The following is a 19939-nucleotide window of genomic DNA, read 5'->3' on the forward strand; positions in this document are numbered from 1 at the left end:
TGTTGAAAGTTGAACTGTACAACTTGTGGGGGGGATGTGTGGGAAAATCTGGGAGAAAAGGAGGGAAGAGGCAACATTGTTCAAGAAGAAATGGTACTAATTAACTGACTTATATAATTGTAACCCTTCTGTATAATCTTTATAATAAAAATGTCAGGTAAGGAAAAGCAATATAGATGGGAAAATTTGATCAAATTACATAAATATCAGCATAAAAGCTCTTGGTACAATTAATTTACACTCCTTTTCCAAAAATAAATAAAAATAAGAGAGATGCTAGAAAAGCCTTTAATGCTTTAGGATGGCTTCTGATCACTTTCAATTAATTTAATTATGGAAGACATCTTCTTCTAACTATATTCAAATAAAATGCATATTTTTAAAAAATTTAATTAATTTATTTAAATTATAATTTACATAGGAAATAGATGAGCAATTTAGTTATTTCAAAGTCATTTTATGTTGCTATTACAATTTCTTTAAAGATTTCTCTTTAAATTATAAACATTCATTGTTGTATATTAGGACCTAGACTACTGTAGTCATATTGAAAATATACATGTTATAACAAGACAGAAAATCCAAAACAGTCACTAATAGTACATTCAATAATAATTTAATATTCATAGTATATTCAGAATTTTGTAACAAAAATTAGAAATATTTACACTGTGCTCTCTTACAGTACTAACTCTTGGCATACATTGTGACAACTTTAATTTTGTTGGAGCAGAAAGAGGAAATTGTTGGAGCAGAAAGTGAAAATTTAAACCAAATGCCATTGTCAGTTGGCTTAACAATATCTCCATTGTGTATCACAGACTAAACAACTAGAGGAGAGAAATTTTATAGTTTTAGTCACTTGGAAAACAGCCATAATTAGGTTAAATTCTAGCTACTGAGGAGATAAAGCTGAGAGCATAGAAAAGCTAAGGACATTTAGAATAATGATACGTTAAAAAAGATCCCTCTTTCTCTCTCTCTCTCTCTCTCTCTCTCTCTCTCTCTCTCTCTCTCTCTCTCTCTCTCACACACACACACACACACATTTACATACATGTTCAAAACCAGTTTAACAAGTTTATCGATAAAAATTCACCCAAAAAGGACAAGTCTGTAATATTTTAGAAACCCTTCTGTACACATAGATGGATCTCTTTTTTTTTTTTTTTTTTTTGTCATTGGGCTTGAACTCAGGGCCTGAGCAGTGTTCCTAAGTTCTTTTTACTCAAGGCCATCACTCTACCTCCTTTGAATCACAGCTTCACTTCCAGTTTCTGGTAGTCTTCTAACCTTTCCTGCCTGGATTTGAACAGTGATGCTCAGATCTCAGCCTCCTGAGTAGCTAGGATTACAGGCTTGAGCCACCAGCATCCAGCTCCAATTTTTTCCAGCTCTTTAGCGTGTTTTTTCCCCCATGAATCAATCACTCTAGGCCAGTTTTTAGTCACTAATATTCATCTATTCAGTGAAGAATTATCATTAATATTCTTTTACTCCTGGCCATTTCACTGTTCTCTTTTCTTTGTTTTTTTTCAAAGCTTTTTTTCTTTTATTCCCCCCAGAGAATTAGAGACGTAGCCCTAAAATTTCTCAACACCTCCAGCTTCATTTCTTCAACCTTTCATTCTAACAGTGGGTCCTAAATTGGGAAAAGAAATCGAGAGACTGACATTGGCATCTCTTTTTCGCTGTTTCAGAAAACTAGGTGCATGAGGCTGGTGGGAAGCTTTGAGAAGCTTTGTCTGAGGTCCTGGGCGCAGGTGAGGGTGGAGAAGATGGGAGTGGAAGAAGCCATTTGCCAAGTTTTCTCTGAGACTGGGTTCTCCTGAGCCTCAGAAATGAGACTCAAAAGTGGAACATCAGAGAGCCTGGGTCCCAAAGAATCAAAACTCGGAAGAAAGTCTCTCTCTCGGGAAACACATGACACGGACAAGGATTCTGTAAGAGGTGACCTTAATTGGTGAATGGGGACTGTTGTAAGAACCTGGCCCCTGAACTTTGGAATGGGCTTTGAGGAGGAGCGACTGGAGGTTTCTTAGTCAATCCAATCTGTGTAGTTGGATTTGAAATCAAATGGAGGCTAGACAGAACTGAAGGATTATGATTATGTTATGATTATAAGCCAGCGCAGAGACTGTCATGATCATCTTGAGAGGAAACTGAGTCTCGCGCATTTCCTTTTCCCACAGCCCTTGGGGGATGGGGGGGTGGGAAATGCAATATTGACTGGCTTTGAAACCTGATAAGTATTTCTGGAATGATGTTGAATTCCCAAGCCTCATTTTAGAGTAAGAAGACTTGGCGCAGTACATTTTTCTTTTAATTGTAAACTCAAAAAAAAAAAAAAAAGAAGATTCATCTTAGTAGAATTCTCAGAAAAGTCTTAGAACGATCATTTAGATCAAAGAACAATTTTAGTGTCTTAAACGTCTTTTAGAAGGCCACGAAGAGGCGCAGTCAGAGTAGGTCTTCCCCTCCATGCTCACACGGACAGAAAAGGCATGTTTTGTTTTACCCTTAGAGACATGGCCCAGAATTTGTTCCGGAGCTGCAAGGAGGATCTTGTGATCCCATCACCAGGGTGTTTCTGGCACCAAGTTGGCACAGGCGGATCTGGGCTCTGTACTGGGAAAGCCGGTGCGCAGCGTCAGCGCCCAGGACGCCCAGGGAAGGTCTGGGCGGCAGCGCCTGGGGCAGATGATGGGCGTGGGAGAGCGGGCCGAGGGTGGGCCGGGACCGCTTTCTCGTGAGCGAGCTCCCTGGCGGCCTTGGAGAGCAGAGGGGCAGGCTCAGGCAGCTCCCCAGCGCCCTGGCGGTGATAAAACTTGAGAAATAACTAGGAGGGGCCGCTGGGGTTTCAGGAGAGAACACGCTCTGGGGCAGAGCAACCGAAGCCAAAGCAGCTGCAAGAAGCCCTTGTCTTCCCAGCCTCAGAGCTCCTCTGCCCGTTGGGGCCCCAAGTCCTCCTGCCGTTGTCCCGCGCCGCCCTGATGGCAGCCGCCGCCGGGGTCCGGAGCCCGTTGAGCGGAGCCCTTTGCGGGCTTCTGGCCGTCCTGGTGAGCCCGGGTGGGTTTGGGGGTGGTCGTTGCCGGCGTGGGCAGTGGGGACCTGGAGGAGCCAAAGGTGACATCCCAGGTTCAGCTCATCCCTTCTTGGGCGGGGACAAGCCCTAAGTTTGTTTCTGGAGGACTGAAGAGTGAAAAGGACTTTTTTTTTTTGTGGGGCGACTGGAGAGTCAGCCCTTCTTTTGGGGGCGCACCGATTCTGTGATTTGTATTTCCAGGGGCGCCCTGGCATCTCTGTGCGCTCCCGGCTGGTCGTGGATCAGGCAACTTCGGATGGAGGGAGAGGAAAGGGTTCTGTGGTTTTTGTTGTTCAGTTATTTCTGGATCCAGCAACACTCGGACAGGACATGGCACTTCAGTATCTGTCCCTCCTTCCTCCCCCCGCCCACCCTCCCCAGCCAGCGCGCAGGGCCTCTGCTGACGTGGACCTGGGATTTTAGGGAATGGAAAGCTAGATCCTGGGCCCCTGGGGCGGAGGGAGACACCTGAGAAGTGGGATGTCCTGCTGGACCTCCAGGAAAGGCCATTCCGGAGCCATCCATCCATGTGCTTCCCAGTGGAAGTGGTGTGTGCCAGAGGCACCCAGGGCCTGGGAAGGCTGGGTTGGTGGTGGGTTGGTTGGTTGGGCCTGGGGAATGTGACAGGGAGGGGTGCATAAAGTCAGGGTAAAACCGGAGTGAATTGGTCGTACTTAAATTAGAATGGTTTAGAGGATCCTTACAGGGGTTCAAAGCCCACCCTGGAGTTCGTTGGGCCCTCAAATCCTGCTGGCCTGTATCGTGTTCAGAGACAGTCCTGGGGTGTATCTGGAGGGGAGAGGGCTACACTCTCCCAGAGAGTGGGTTCATTCCAGCTAGGTGAATTTTGCTGCCCTTAGGTAGGGCACAAGCTTTGTCCTCTTTTAAATCAGAGAGATTTGAACATGGGATTGGTAGTTGTGTAAAATATGGTCAAGAAATGGAAGTACAAGGATCAGCTTTGCTTCGGTGAAAACAAACTGAGTGGATGGAATAGCTCTTCAGAAACACGAACTGCGTCATCTGCCGTTGTGCTTGAACGCATTTACAGCGTGTCCACTTCAAAGCAGGCGTTTGGTGTCTCGCGTTTTCCCTGAGTAAAGGATGAGAGAATGAGAAGAAAATTGTAGGCCTTTCCCCAAACCTTAGCAGTCAGCTCCCTCTCTCCCCCTCTCTCCCCCTCTCTCCCCCTCTCTCCCCCTCTCTCCCCCTCTCTCCCCCTCTCTCCCCCTCTCTCCCTCTCCCTCTCCCTCTCTCTCTCTCTCTCTCTCTCTCTCTCTATCTCTATCTCTATCTCTATCTCTTTTTCCACCCCTTCCTTCCCCCCTCCCTCTCCCCCCCAAGGCATTCAGTCCTAGAATTTGAACTCAGGGCCTGGGCACTATCCTTGAGCTTTTTGCTCAAGACTAACACTCTGCCAATTTAGTCAGTGTTCCACTTACAGCTCTTTTGGTGGTTAATTGGAGGTAAAGTCTCATGGGCTTTTCACCCTCACCACAATTGTGATGTTCAGATCTCAGCTTCCTGGGTAGCTAGGATTACAGGTGTGCCCCGCTGAAACTTTCAAATTGTTGAGTACAATATTTATGATTAATGATGTAATACTTTAGAAACATTATTTTGCAGAGATTGACGGGTCTCTTCAAAGAGAATTACATATTCCAGGGAAAGAGGTTTTCAGAAAACAGGCCTTTTCCACAAACCTCAGCTTTAATGTGTTAGCATTCCCACTGGGCAGTCTTCAGGCAGAAGCTTTGTCCAGTGAGTCCTTTACTTTTTCTGCTTCTTTCCTACAGCTCCTTCCTCAGCTCCATACCATGTTTTGAACTGTCCTCAAATACAATTTCTACTAAACTCATGAGAGAATCTAGAACAAAAATTACATATTAGACTATCTTATTATGAGAAGTTTTCCTATACCTTTTAGGGTACTTTTCTCTTTTAATGTCTAAACATTAAGAATAATTAAGAACTAGTTTACAATGTACTCATTCTGCATATTACAAATCAGATCTTTTAGAATGTGTTGAATACTGCTCACTATGTCAAATCCACCTTGATGTTTACATATTCTATTAGACACTATAAATGTGTGTATCTGAACACTGTTCTTCTACTAAAACGCCTATTCTTGCCAATAACTTAAATAATATTGCTTGGCAGTCATCAGTCTTCCAAGTCTGTTCTTTTCCCCCTTGCAACAAATGTGAATTCCATCTTTTCAAGTTTTGTGTTATTGTTGTTATTTGAGACAGGGTTTCCCTATATACCCAAGCTGTCCTTGAACTCAAGAGCCTGCTTTCTCAGCCTTTTGATTATGAAGATTGCAGATGTGTACCAACACACCCAATCTCATACTTTATATTATTAATTAATTAATGACTGCTTTACCAGAAAGATTTTTTTGTTTGTGATAACATATGACATACTAATCGTTTCTAAAATGACTTTCTGTTGACTTTCATATTTATGATAAAACATTAAGGCAAACGAAGTGAGTAAATGAGAAGCAGAGTATTTTAAAGTCATGCAGTTGTAGTATAATATGTATTTAAATTAATGCATGGTCAGTTGCCTTTTTCAAAAGAAGCTTCTTGATGTTGTTACTAAATTCATCAGTATCTTCTGAGTAATTGAGTAAATGGGAGTCAGTACACATTCTCTGGTCCTATTAGAATCTGCACGCCAGTTGTTGTACATATAAGGCATCTGTAATGATGTGCTGTTAGTCATACTTTCCATTAAACCTGAATCTCCATCTTAAGATGGGAATGAGCTTCGTTAGGGTGGAATGTGTCAGAATCACCAAGTGATGGGCAATGGAGAAAGAAAACTATTACCATCTAAGCTGGAAGTGGTAAGATTGAATAGGTAGTATTTCCACTCTGAAGAAGTGTCCTGAGGAGAACTGGGAAGTTAAAAATGCCATAATCATTATGCTCGGTCAAGGCATCACCTATTTCAGACACCCTTTCCATTCCTCCTTATTTTCTTTGTTATTTGGAATGAACTTAGGCCTCGCCCAAGCAAGGCAAATATTCTACCTCAGAGCCACACCTCCAGCTCCACTTTTTGGCTCCATTTTCTTTATTGATGAAAGATGTCTTATAGAAAGCCTTCTTTGTGTATTCAACTCATACAACTGAACAGCACAAAAGTCAAGTAATCACTCACAGTGTCTTCCTTTCCTTTGGCACTAGATCGTCCTATCAAGATTTATTTTTTGGATATTATAATCACATATTAATGACATTCATAAGTCACATTATAAAACAAAGTTCCTCATCTCTCCTAGATTTCAATACTGTGTATTATCTTGCCTGTGTGCATGCATATGCACGTGCATACACACTGACTTGAATCCAGGATCTTCTGCATGTGAATACAAGTGCTCAACCAGTGAGCTACACCTCAATCTCTACATTTTCATTTTTAAAAGCTAAATTCCTTGCCTTTTAATTTAAGGTTGCTCATAATTATAGGTTTTTACAATCATCTTTAAAGTTATTGAAGAGTTATTTTTTGGAAGGGATACTCATAAAACTAAAATTGCCAGTCTATAATATATCAGTGTTTAAAAATATAAACTTTTTTTGGATTTTTCTTTCTCTGATGCCATAGTTTGAATTCAGGGTCTCTCTTTCTAGATTGACTTTCTTGTTTTGCAGACGCTCTCTACCACTTGAGCTACACCTCCAGGCTGGCTTTTCTCTAGTGAATCTGGAGATGGAATTTTCTTCCTGGGTTGACTTTATTTCTCTAGGTCTCAGACTCCTAAGTAATTAGTATTACAGGCATGAGATATAAGATATTAGGGCTCAGCTTTTTTTTTTTTTTTTTTTTTTTTTTTTTTTGTAGTGGGGCTTGAACTCTGGGCCTGGGGCCCTGTCCCTAAGCTCTTCATCTCAAGGCTTGTGCTTTACTATTTTGAGCCATAGCTCCACTTCCCCAGTACCCAGCTTTTATGTTGCATGTTTTAGTAGTGATTTTAAAGAAGCTTTAAAAGTAGTTGACTTTGTTAATATGATGTTGCTTTTACATATGTGTGTATGTGTGTATGTATTTAGTTCCAGTTTTTAGTTCCTGCTTAGACACAGGGTTTTGATGTTGTCTCTGAGCTTTTCTTGGTCAAAACTATTGCTCTATCATTTAAGCTACAGCTCCATGTTCAACTTTTGGGTAGTCAATTGGAGATAGGAGTCTTAAAAGCTTTTCCCGCCTGGGCTGGCTTCTATCTGCAAGGCTCAGACCCTGTGTCAAGATCTCAGCCTTTTGAGTTCTTATGAATATATGAATGAAATGAAGTTTCAGCAAAATTTCCTGAAGCTTTGTCAGATGATCATAAAGTTTTTGGAAAGAGATGGAGGCTAAAAAGAGCAAAGGTAATTTAAAGGATGATAACAGGGTTTGAGGCCTCATGACAAACATCAAGATTTATTTTAAAGCTACATTAATTAAAAATATATAATATTAATAACGTATACACTAATGCAATAGCATAGAAATTACAGAAACAGATTCTATATTTTGGAATTGGTCTGTTTTGGATATGGCCCTATTAGTTATAAAAGGAAGAGTTATTGTCATGGCTTTGGATTGCCATGATAGATAGGCAGCTAAGGAAAATTCATGCACAAAATACCATCTATTTGGGCAAAATATTTAAAAATTAAAAATAACTTCATAATTTTTAGAAAAAAATATTTAATTATTTTGTAATCTATGGTGACAGGGTAGAAAGGAGGATCTTTAATTATATACAAAAGCTTAAATCAGAAGACTTGATCATTGTCTTTGGAGTATGTTAAATATCTGTAGATTAATTTACAATTGTGAGAGGTGGAGCTGTGGCTCAAAGTGGTAAACTGCTAGGCTTGAAGGAAAAAGCTCAGGATTAGAACCTGGGTTTTAGCCCCAGGACCACCACCAACAACAGAAAACCAAAACCAAAATAAGAACAATTATATTATTAGGAGCTAATCTTTCAACTTGGCACAGAAGTTTTTTAACTTTGCATAGAAATATTTTATCTTGATCCAATCAGAACTGTAATTCTCCTTTGTAGCAAATGTATAAATTGGGAAGTGTCTTTCATTGTCATCATAAAGAAGGTGTGGAAAAGATCACTTTTTCATCAATGTCATTTTTTGTTACAGCTTCCTTGAGGTAAAATTTATACACCATAAACTTCACTTCTGTGAAGTGTCCAATTAGATGAATGTTAGTAAATCTACGGAGTGTACATTATTCAAAGGAAAGCTCCTCCTTCACCCTAAGTAACCATGAATGTACTTTGTTGCTCTCTGTTTCTTCTCTCTATATTTGGGGACATTGCATATAAGTGAAAACGTGCATGTCTTTTTACGTCTGCTATCTTTCACTGGCCATGTTGTTTCTGAGGTACATTCATATGGTAACATGCTTCTGTTTTTGTCTGAATAATATTCCATTTTCTCTATGAATCACATTTTGTATCTTCACCAGTTGGTGGGCAATGCATGGTTTATACATTTTGGTTATTGCAAATAGTGCTGCCGTGATTAGACATGGATATATTTTTGTGGACATAGGTTTTCATAACTTTTAATCTTAACTTTACCACTTTTATCTATCTATTTATTTATTTTCCACAAAGCACTGGCACTCCTTAATTATGCAGAATGTATCTTCACCTCCTCAGAAAAAGTTCTTAGGATCCTCAGGTGAAATAAATATAGACAACTGCCTGGGTGTCCTTCTCATGCTTTGTCTCACACTCTTGGGGTCATGAATGGATCTTGGAGACTATGGAGTCAGGCTGAATCTTCATGGTCTGGGTTCTTAGTGTGGCTTAAAGCCCCTCACACACCGTTATCCTCTGAAAAGTGACCCAGAAACTCTCCACTGTAGTCAGGTCAGAATTTCACTGCTTTAGAAACTGCTTTACAAGTGTCTGTACCTCTACCTTTTGTCCAGCTGTTCTTGTGGGTTCCAGTTTGTCCACATTCTCAACAACTTGTCAGTTTCTATTTTGTTTATTTAATTCACTTTTGTAGTTTTCTCACTGTAGTTTAAAATTTCATTTCACTTATATTTAAAGAGGCTGGCCATGTTTATTACTGGTTAGTGATGGTTTCTGTATCTTCCTTGGGATATGTCCATTATGAATCTTTACCTATTTTTATTTTATTTTGTTATTGAATCGTAAGGTATCTTGATAGGTGATGGATATAAATATTTGTTAATATAATACATGAGTTCTCACAATGTAGATTATAGTTTTACATTATAAAATCACTTGAAGAGTGAAGGTTTTAAACTTTGATGAGATTTTTTTTCTATCAATTTTTATTCATTGCTTATGCTTGGTGTTTTATCTAAGAAATCATTACTTAATCTAAAATCATAAAGATGGTTAAGTTTTTCTTTAAGTAGTTTTAGTTCTTATAGTTAGATTCATAATTTTGAGTTAGTTTTTGTGCAACTGAAATGTAGGGGTCCAAATTCACTGTTATGCATAAGGATTTATAATTGTCTCAGAATCATTTGTTAAAGAGATTTCTTTCACTGTATTTCCAAAAAGCTAGCCATTAGTAAAATTAATTTTCAGGAATTCATTTCTATTCTGTTTATCTGTGTTTTTTAAATCACTATATAAGTTCCACTCAGTGTTTATCAGAATTGGAAATATAAGTCCTCCATCTCTGTTCCTTTTTTCCTCCCAAGGCTTTCTGGGTTTCATAAGGATTAATGATCATTTCTTTAGCAATGATAAACCGGTACAATATCATTCTTTCTGATGGAAGCATTCCATTATCTATACATACCAAATTTTCTTGATCCATTCATCTATTGAGGGGCATCTGGGTTGATTCTATATCTTGACTATGGTAAACAATACTGCAATGAATATGGTGGTGCTGGTAGCATTAGTGTGGTCTTTTGTGTGGTTTATTGAATAAATGCCCAGGAGTGGGATTGCTGGGTCATAAAGAAGCCCTATGTTTAGTCTTTTGAGGAACCTCTGTATTGCTTTCAAGAGTGGTTGAAAAAATTTACATTCCCACCATAAGAGTACCAGCATTCTCCTTTGGCCATATCCCCACCATTATCAGTTATTGATAGTTTTCTTGATAATGGGCATTTTAACTTAGGTAAGATGGAATCTCAGTGTTGTTTGGATTTGTATTTTTTTTATGGCCAGAGATTAAATATTACTTCATGTGTCTATTGGTTATCCTTACTTCTTTTTTTTTTGAGAATTCTCTCTTTAAGCCTTAGTCCATTTATTAATTGGATTCTTGTTGCTTTGAGGTTTTTTTAATATATATATTGAATTGAGTCTGTAGATGAATTTGATGAACATGTCTTTTATTCTTGAAAGTGGTATTCTCCATTTGCGAGTCTTCTAAAGCCTCTTTTATTGATATTTAGTTGTTCACAGTATATAATTCTATACTTTCTGACTAATTTTATTCCAAAGTTTTATTCTTTTGATGCAATGGTAAATGGAAATATTTGCTTAATTTTGTTTTTAGATATTTTGGCAATTTACAGGAATGCAATTAATTTTTGTAGGTTTATCGTATTTCCTATAGCCTTATTGGTAGTCTTTACTGGATTTTTGGAATTTTCTATATACAAGATATTATCTATGACTAGAATAAGTTCAACTTCTTCCTTCTCATGTCGTTTATAGGTCTAAATTCAATTCATTTTCCAGTAATTTCCATGTCTAGAAGGTCTGGTAATATATTGAGTAGAAGTGGTAAATGTGGATGTTATTGTCTTGTTCCTAATGTTAGAGGGAAGTCTCTAATCTGCCTCACCTAAGTATGAAGTTAGTTGCAATTGTTCATCAACACCTCTTATCAAGTTCCCTTTTTTATTCCTAGTGTGTTGAAGGGTTTGGTCATAAATGGTTGGTAAAATGGGTCAGTTTCTTGTTCTGTGTTTATTGATATGATCAGATGGAATTTATTTTCTAATACATGAATGTGATCATTTTCTTTTTAATTCTAGATCTTCAGTTTTGCAGTCAAAGCCTGTGAAAAGGTGATCTTAAATGTACCTTCTAAATTAGAAGCAGACAGAATGATTGGCAGAGGTAAGAAGTTTGAAAACAGTTCTTTGTATGTTTGTTGTTTTGTTGATTGAGGAGGTTGATAAGAGTCTCATGTGCACTTTTTCTCAGATCTCTGCTCCTGAGTAATTAAGGTACAAATGTGAACCACTGTGCCTTGCCCAAAATAGTGTTTTCAAAGCAAACCTCAATTCCTAGGCTGGAAAGAGTATGATATACATTATTTGCTTTCTGGAATTGATTTGAATCTCCCTGTAAATGGACAAATCTGAAAATATTTGAAATACATGCTTTTAATTTTTTTTTTTTTGGCTAGTCCTGGGGATTGAACTCAGTGCCTGAGCACTGTCCTTGGGTTTCCTCAAGGTTAATGCTCTATTACTTGAGTCACAGCACCAGTTCTGGCTTTTCTATATATGTGGTACTGAGGAATTGAACCTGGGTCTTTTTACAAGCTAAGCAAGCATTCTACCAGTAGGCCAAACTCCCAGCCGCGATTTTTTTTAAAAAAAATTAAATTCCTGAGGCTTGAAGTCAGGACTTGGGCACCGTTCTTGGGCTTTCTCGAGGCTAACACTTTACCACTTGAACCACAGGACCACTCCGGGCCTTTTCTGTGTAGGTAGCACCTAGGAATTGAACTCAGGGCTTCATGAATGCTAATCACGCACTCTACCACTAGGCTATGTTTGTAAACATGCTTATAAGCAGAAGCTCTACTATTTGTTCTATATCATGACAATGGTTTCTTAAAGAATGTGTGCATTGTGTCTCAAAGATACCAAATTATTTTTTCAACAAAGTATATAAATTCAGGTTGAAGTGCATCGGCTAATTTTACTAGACAAAGAACACATTTTTCTTCTTCTTGTATGGGGTTTGGGGGGTTGAATGGAGGCAAAGAGATGTAGGAGTGTTCCTCTCAGGGAATAGACTGGAAATTATCACCTGATTAAAAACACAAAGAGAAGAGAAACATGCCATCTTCCCGTAAAAAATACTCCCTTCTCCTCCAGCTAAATTCAGCTGTGTTCAGCTATGGCAGATTTGGGTTAAAGTTTAACATATGAATTTACTTGGAAATAGTTACTTGAATATAATCAATTTGGCTTCTGTTGAGGTAGACAGGTGATGAAAGGAATTGGAAACAGCTCTATCTGGATATTTATTTTTGGTATATTTTATTGGCAAAATTCCCAGGGAGGGTGGATGTCATAAAATGTTTTATTTGGAGCTCCAGAGATCTAAAAACACATACAGAACCTTTGGATTTGTGAGGGAAAAAAGTGATGTCAATGAGAAAATCTAGAGACTGATGTTTTCATACATGACTAACTCATGCATTTCATTGTTCTCTGTGTTCACGTAAACAACTTCTGGCCTAAAAGGCTTTTTATGTGCTTATTCAGGTGTCTGTAGGAGTGTGTGGCTCAATATCATCTTGAGTGTAATGCATGTGCCTCTTTAATTGGAAGATAACTTGCATGTGCCTATTAGAAACCTATTAAGGTTTAGAACATCTTCTGTAGTAGGAATATGCAATTGAGAATTATGGTTTTCCTAACAAGTAAGAAGCGCAGAGTTCAAATCTTAACACATCAAACTATTCTTTTATTTATTATTCATTTATTTTTGTGCGAATACTGGGGCTTGAATTCAGAATCTGAGTTGTGTCTCTTGGCATTTTCACTCAAATCTCTTGTTTTACAAATGGAGTTAATTCTACTACTAGTTGTTTGCACACTTTGAACTGCTGTTCTTAGATCCCAGTCTCCTGAGTAAGTAGGGTCACAGATGTGAACTTCTGGTGTTCAGATTAAGATTTTTATTACTTTTCCTGAAAGAAAACAGTTGCTTTGTTAAATAGCATGAAAGAACAGCAATTACAAAGTGATTGGTTTGTATAATTTCATTTCAGAATTTTGAAGGAGATTGTGTAACTTTTTAACAGTTTCTTTCCCCTTTCCTATGCATTTCTACCTTACAATGGGAAATGTTCACTTGAAGTTAATTTGAAAGAATGCGTCCGATCTGCAGACCTCATCCAGTCCAGTGACCCTGACTTTCGCGTTCTAGCTGATGGGTCTGTATTCACAGCCAGAGCACTTGTGTTGTCTGATGAGAAAAAATCGTTCACCATACAGCTTTCTGATAGGAAGACACAAATGAAGAAAGAGATGGTTGTGCTCCTGGAACACCCTCAGGTAATCAAAGTCCATTGAACATTTTTAGGCATGTTGTTCTTTTACTAAAATACTTGTTAAAAATTGCAAAGAGGACCAAAGGACAAAGAAGATTTTTCCCTCCTTCTGATATCCTCGCCTACTATTTAAAAAATTCTTCTTCCTTCTTTTCTGCCTCTATACATCTCTTTTCTTTGTTAGCAGTAAAGCACTGGCATTCATTTTACTTGGGAAAATCTAAATGATACCTTGTTTATAAAGGATTCTTCTGCTTCTTAATTCTAACTCTTGTCATTTATGTATAAATCAGTTATAAACTATTGTAGCCTTCATAATTTCTTATTAGTATAAAAAATGGGTCTTGAGGAATGCCATGAAGAAAGTGGTAACAAAATGATAAAAGTTTTAGACTGAATTACCCATATTCTATGTTATCTGTACTAATGATAAAAACTAATTAAATGGCTGCTCAAAAATTATCAATTTATTGCTATGAAATCAAATGTCTCCTTTTGCTACATCATAAAATAAAATGAACATCACTGAGAAATCTGGTAAAACTTTTCGAAGGATAGAGATTCTATACTCTTCACTCTCTGAGATGGAGGCCAAATATTAACAGCTACTGAGCACTTAGCATATGATGGAATGATAGAACTTACTTATTTGGAGGACTTGGGTTTGAACTCAGGGCCTTATTTTCGCCAGGAAGACACCAGGTCTCTAATTCTTTCTTGTGCTGTTTATTTTTGAGATACGGTCCTGCTTTGGGTCCGGTGCACACAGAATGTGAGCCACCTGTTTTTGGCTTCCTTTTGTAGCTGAGATTAGAAACATGTGCCATCATACCTAACTTCTTCCCTTTGAGATGGAATGTTGTCCATTTTGCTTCCTTTAGCTGGCCTAGAACTTCAGTCCTCCGAATCTTAGCTTCATACAAAACTTGAAGCACAGGTTTATGCCACTTTTCTGTCTAGACTAGCTTCAAATCATGATCCTCACATTCTTATCTAGGATTCTTATATTAGCTGGAATAAAATTGTGAGCAACTGGTTCCTGGCTCAATTTCACTCAGTTGTAATTTATATAGTCATGTAACTAGTGGTTGTCAGTAGTTATATTGGACAGTGCAAGTAGATGAAAGGGATAAAGGACATGAATTTTCTTTCTTTGGTTCTCCTGAAAGTAAGAGATTTCAACAGATAAAATAGGTGAGTGCCATTTCACCAGAGTGCTCAGAAAGATTCTGTTCATTATCTCTACCTAATATGAAACAAGAAGAAATGAGTTTAGTAATGATTTTTATCAGCCTGAAAATATGATAATGTTAGAAAAGAATACTAAGGAAATTCTCTAGTTAATGTAATTTTTAAAATTAGGATATATTCTTTTCTGACGCTTCTAATGCAAAAAGATGTTTTTAACTAGATAGCCATTAGGTTTATGAGCTGGTCACTATTTTCCAATACATTTGACTGTGATGCTTTTGTTTATCTTTTATATCTTCCTCTGAATTCAGTTATTAAAGAAAAGACCCACAGGAAAGACTGTTCTCAGGAGAGCCAAGAGGAGATGGGCACCTATTCCTTGTTCAATGCAAGAGAATTCCTTGGGCCCCTTCCCTTTGTTTCTTCAACAAGTAAGTTTACAAGCCTTCTGAATGAATGCTTTCATTCTATTAGTCTGGTTTATTCCCTCTCATACCCCTCCAGATGCTGTGACTGTTTACATATCTAAAAGTAAACAGATTTGATTGATGGTATACAGGAGGCTTAATAAAAATGAATGAAATGGGCCCAGAGTTTGGCATAGTGGTAGAGTGCTTGCCTAGCATGCACGAAGATCCAGGCTCGATTCCTCGGTACCACATACATAGAAAAAGGCAGAAATGGTGCTATGATTCAAGCGACAGAGTGCTAGCCTTGAGTAAAAAGTCCAAGGACAGTGCTCAGACCCTGAGTACAAGCCCCAGGACTGGAAAAAAAATAAGTGAAATGGAAAATGAACAGTGTTAACATGCTAATGATATGAGATAGACTGTAGCCACTGAATGTTTATCCATTTATTTAATCATTTAGCTGACAGTTGTGGAATACTAGTGATAGGCACCTGTATAGCTCCTAAAAGCTAGAAAGAAATTTAGGCCTCTTGTTCTCTTGTAGGTCATTGGTCTAGGTAAATGGTCTCAGAGTTATGTATGAAAAATATTGCCAGAGAAGTCATTGGGGGTAGACCTGGTAATGTGAAGTTCTATGGTCAGGTGGGTTTCAAGGAAGACATGTGAGAATTGAGTTCTGAAAGTCTTAAGCAGATGCATAAGTGTAAAAGAAGAGGGATGTATAGAGGTGAGAGCATGCATGGTTTCTGAAAGTGTTGTGAAGCTTGATCTTCCTGGATTTGATGTAGTGAGAGGGAGGCTGAGATAGAAGAGGCAGGTGGGACCCAAACTATTATGGCTGTATGCATTTTGCTAGCAATCTTTATTCTAAACGCAGAAGTTATGGGTCATAGTAAGACGTTACCAGGTTTCCTTTTTATTATAATCTGAATGTAACACACACAATAAAAACTATTAATGAAGTTTCTGGTTCTCCTCATCAATCCTCATGTTTCTACACATATTGAAATGATTGTATGTTGTTTTATCCTTCATTCTGTTTATATGTTGTATTATACTAATTGAGATACTTGTGTTGAGACATCTTTGCATCCTTAGAATGAAGCCAACTGGATGATGGTGTATGGCTTTTATTTGTATTGTTTTTGGATCTGGCCTGGGGGTTGAAGTTTGGACCTGGGCACTGTCCACTTTTTGGCTCATGGCTAGCACTTTATCATGTAAAACACAAATCCACTGTCACCTTTTCTGGTGACTAATTGGAGATAAGAGTCACACAGATTTTCCTGCCTGGACTAGCTTTGACACACAATCCTCAGGTCTCAGTCACATGAAGAGCTAGGATTACAGGAGTGAGCCACCAATGTGGCTCATGACCTTTTAAATTCATTGTTGGATTTGTATTGTAAGTATTTCACTGGGAATTTTGACACATAGATTCATCAAGGAATTTGGTTTTATACTTTTCTCTTTCCATTTAATTTTTTCCTATTTATGGTGTAAGATGATACAAATTTGTTGAATGGATTTGGTAGCATTCCTTCCATTTGCATTTTTTGGAATAGTTTAAGGAGCATTAATTCTACTGTTTATTAAATCTGTGGGAGAATTTAGCTGTGAATTCATCTGTTTCTGGATTTTTGTTTGTTTGGGATTTTTTAAAATACTGATTCAGTGTTTTTACTTCATGTAGATCTACTTATGGTTCAATTTCGCACATTTTGGAAAATCTATTTCTTCTTGAGTCTCTAGAGTTTTAGAATATTAGTTAAAAATATTTCATAATGGTCTTTATTAGGGATTTCTATTACCTGATCAATTCTATTGCTATCTGTTGTAATATTTTCTTTTCTTAATTGCTGATTTAATTAGTATCCTCTCCTTTTTTTCCTTTTTGGTTAATTAGTCTTGTAGGCCAAGAACTACTTGTTTTGTTTCAATGAACCGTTGTTTTGTTCTTTCAGTCTCCATTTTGTTAATTTTTACCCTAATTTTTTTATTTTTTCGCATTTACTTGATTTTGTTCTTATTTTTCTTAGAGCCTGGAGGTAAATCATTAGACTGTTTATTTGAGATCATTCTGATTTTTTTGAAGTAGGCAGTCACTGCTTATCACCCGATCTTTATTGTCAGTTTTACTCCATAAGGTTATTCTAATGAGCATCCCCTCACCATTATATAAAACTTTTTGTTTGCTTGCTAACCATGTTACTTCGTTTTTCTGACTCTTCTATTGAAAATATTTTCCATAAAATAAAAACACCAAAAATGATTTTTGTTTAATTTAATTAAAATTTCTTACATATGTCTATATTTTTCCTTTCAGGTTATATCTGATGCAGCACAGAACTATACTATCTTCTACTCAATAAGTGGACGTGGAGTTGACCAAGAACCTTTGAATCTGTTTTACATAGAGAGAGATACTGGAAATCTGTATTGTACTCGGCCTGTGGATCGTGAGGAATATGATGTTTTTGATGTAGGAATTTTACTGATAAAATGGCTTATTTGATATTTTCTCTACTCTTTCTGTCTTCTTGTATTCTGTTCTTCAAGTCATTACAGTGTTTTGGAATGCTTGGTCAACCATTTATCATTGTGTTTGATAGGTAAGCCTATATGAAACCATGAGTTTTAATTATAAGTTCTAGTACATTTTAAAGAAATTGGTGTTGCTTCTGAAATACAATCTTCTTCTCCTGTCACTTACATATTCATGCTTCTTCAGGATATGCTCACAGGTGATGGAAAATATTCTCCAATACTGTACCTACCTATTGTATTTTCCTTTTGCATACATGATTCTTTGATCATGTATACAAACTAGATAAAAAAATAAAAGTGGGAGGCCAACCTAGATGAAGGTTAATAAACCAGCATTTTTGAATGAATGAACCTAAAGTAAATGGATGAATAACTCTGATGGTTTTAATTATAAAATATTAAGTCTTACAAGTTTGTGTACCATCCCTGTGGCTCAGGGAGTAGATTTCTTGTTGGAGAGAAAGATTCTACTTCTCAAAGAGAAAATAATACTAACTAACCAATTTGACTTATGCCTTCTATTTGACATGCTTGGCTTTTGCCTCAAAAAATTTTAACTCAGTGTTGTAGTTAACTAATAAAGGAATAATTTTGATTAATTTGTGATATGAAAATTAGCAGATGCAATTTGCTAGAAAATTTATAAATGTGTGATCTCAGGTGAAACACTAAGTGGGATTGGAAGTAACCTGACTGGAAATCATTATTGTATTTAGAATATATATGTTTTATTTAGCATATATATATATATAGAACATATATATGAGATATTTTCCTTGCTGTGAATTTATCTCAAGTATACTTTGAGTCTTTATGGCACATTTAATTCTTCAGAATAATATACACAGTCATCCTAGCTTGGTTGCACTTTGATCTATGCTTTATTTCATTTTTTCATTGTTTTGATTGTCTTGTCTTTCCTAAATTCTAATTTGAAGTATAATCTCCACCAAATGCTTCATGATCTTTGTGTAATATATCTCTCTCCATACAGGGCATTTGTGCTTAGAAAAGACTTAGCAGGAGTTAAATTTTTCAAAGGTTTGCAGCAAATATGGTAGGGTATCTTACCTTGCTACAGTCCAGTGTCAACTGAATACTGAAGTTACTTTTTCCTTTTGCAGTTGATTGCATATGCGTCCACTGCTGATGGCTATTCAGCAGATTTACCCCTTCCCCTGCCCATCAAAGTGGAAGATGAAAATGACAATCATCCTGTTTTCACGGAAACCATTTATAATTTTGAAGTTCCAGAAAGTAGTAGACTTGGTAAAGCTTTTTTTTATTTTTAATGTTCAATGTGCTTGTGTTCCTGTTTTGTAGTACTGAGATTTTTATATTCATGGTTACTTTGTTCTGAGATAGCACTGAATACTTACAATAGCACATAGATTCCTGCTAGGTTTAATGAACTTTACCAGGCATATGAGGAACTTTTGGCCTTTTCAATTTTACTATAGTGACAGACAATAGTTACTTAAGTGTCATACCCTATCTGGTTTGTGAGCTTTATTTCATTTTGTCCCTTGTGTGGGTTTAATCATTCTTTTCTGCTCCAAGAGGAGAATAAAAGAACCACAGGTTAGAATGAACAATAAAAGAAAAAGACACCCAATGCAAATATTTTAATGAGATTTAATTTAGCAGGGTGTTAAATGATATCCACTGAGGCTATAATAACTTTAGACAATAACTTTAGAGAAGATAATGTCAAAAGTTTTCTATCTTCGCCGGGAGTTTGGCCTAGTGGTAGAGTGCTTGCCTAGCATGCATGAAGACCCAGGTTTGATTCCTCAGTACCACACACATAGAAAAAAGCTGGAAGTGATGCTAAGGCTCAACTGGTAGAGCTCTAACCTTGAGAAAGTCCAAGGACAGTGCTCAGGCCCTGAGCTCAAGCCCAGGACTGGCAAAAAAAAAAAAAAAAAAAAAGTTTTCTATCTTCAAAACTTACTCTCCTGTGTGGAAAACTGAATTACTTCAGCTTACTCGCTTATTAATAATAATATCTATTATGTCTTCTGAGACTTGAAAGAAATGAGAATAACAAGAGCCAAAAAAGTTAAAAGATGGTGACTTCAATAATACCAGAGAACCATTTTGAAAACTGTCCTGGTCAAGTTTTTAGAAGTTATTCAGATCTTCACTACATTTTTGTGTTTCTTTGTTTTTATATTTTGCCATTATAACAAAGATTACCTCTCTATTATTCCTATGAATATTTAATATAGTTAAAAGCTATTCATGTAGATTCTTTTATGAGCTCACCACAAGAATCCATGAAAACCGCCTTTAGTTTTCTTAGTTGTTAAGACTTAATTACATTGCATGAACTACACAATTCCAGGAATCAATTACATTTTCCATTTTTGAAGAGAAATTTTTCATTTCTGCTATTTTTATTGAGAATTCCATTTTCTCCTGGAATAGCAGTAAGGAATCAA

The 19939-nt window shown here is 37.1% G+C and overlaps 1 protein-coding gene across 2 annotated transcripts in view; it reads left to right on the top strand.

Moving 5' to 3' along the window:
* Positions 1-2993: 2993 nt before the first annotated feature.
* Positions 2994-19939, top strand: part of Dsc3 (desmocollin 3) — a 46587-nt gene continuing 29641 nt past the window's right edge. The window contains exons 1-6 of one of the 2 annotated variants that reach the window (XM_090353586.1): positions 2994-3059; positions 11087-11171; positions 13155-13360; positions 14859-14969; positions 17275-17430; positions 18620-18764. In XM_090353586.1, coding sequence (XP_090209712.1) covers positions 2994-3059; positions 11087-11171; positions 13155-13360; positions 14859-14969; positions 17275-17430; positions 18620-18764 — 769 coding nt within the window. Of the gene's footprint in view, positions 3060-11086; positions 11172-13154; positions 13361-14858; positions 14970-17274; positions 17431-18619; positions 18765-19939 lie in introns of those variants that run through there. The other variant, XM_090353588.1, reaches the window with a different exon arrangement.

The sequence above is a fragment of the Megascapheus bottae genome, chromosome 19 (assembly GCF_031878675.1).
Source record: "Megascapheus bottae isolate mThoBot1 chromosome 19, mThoBot2.hap1, whole genome shotgun sequence".
NCBI classification, from domain to species: Eukaryota; Metazoa; Chordata; class Mammalia; order Rodentia; family Geomyidae; genus Megascapheus; species Megascapheus bottae.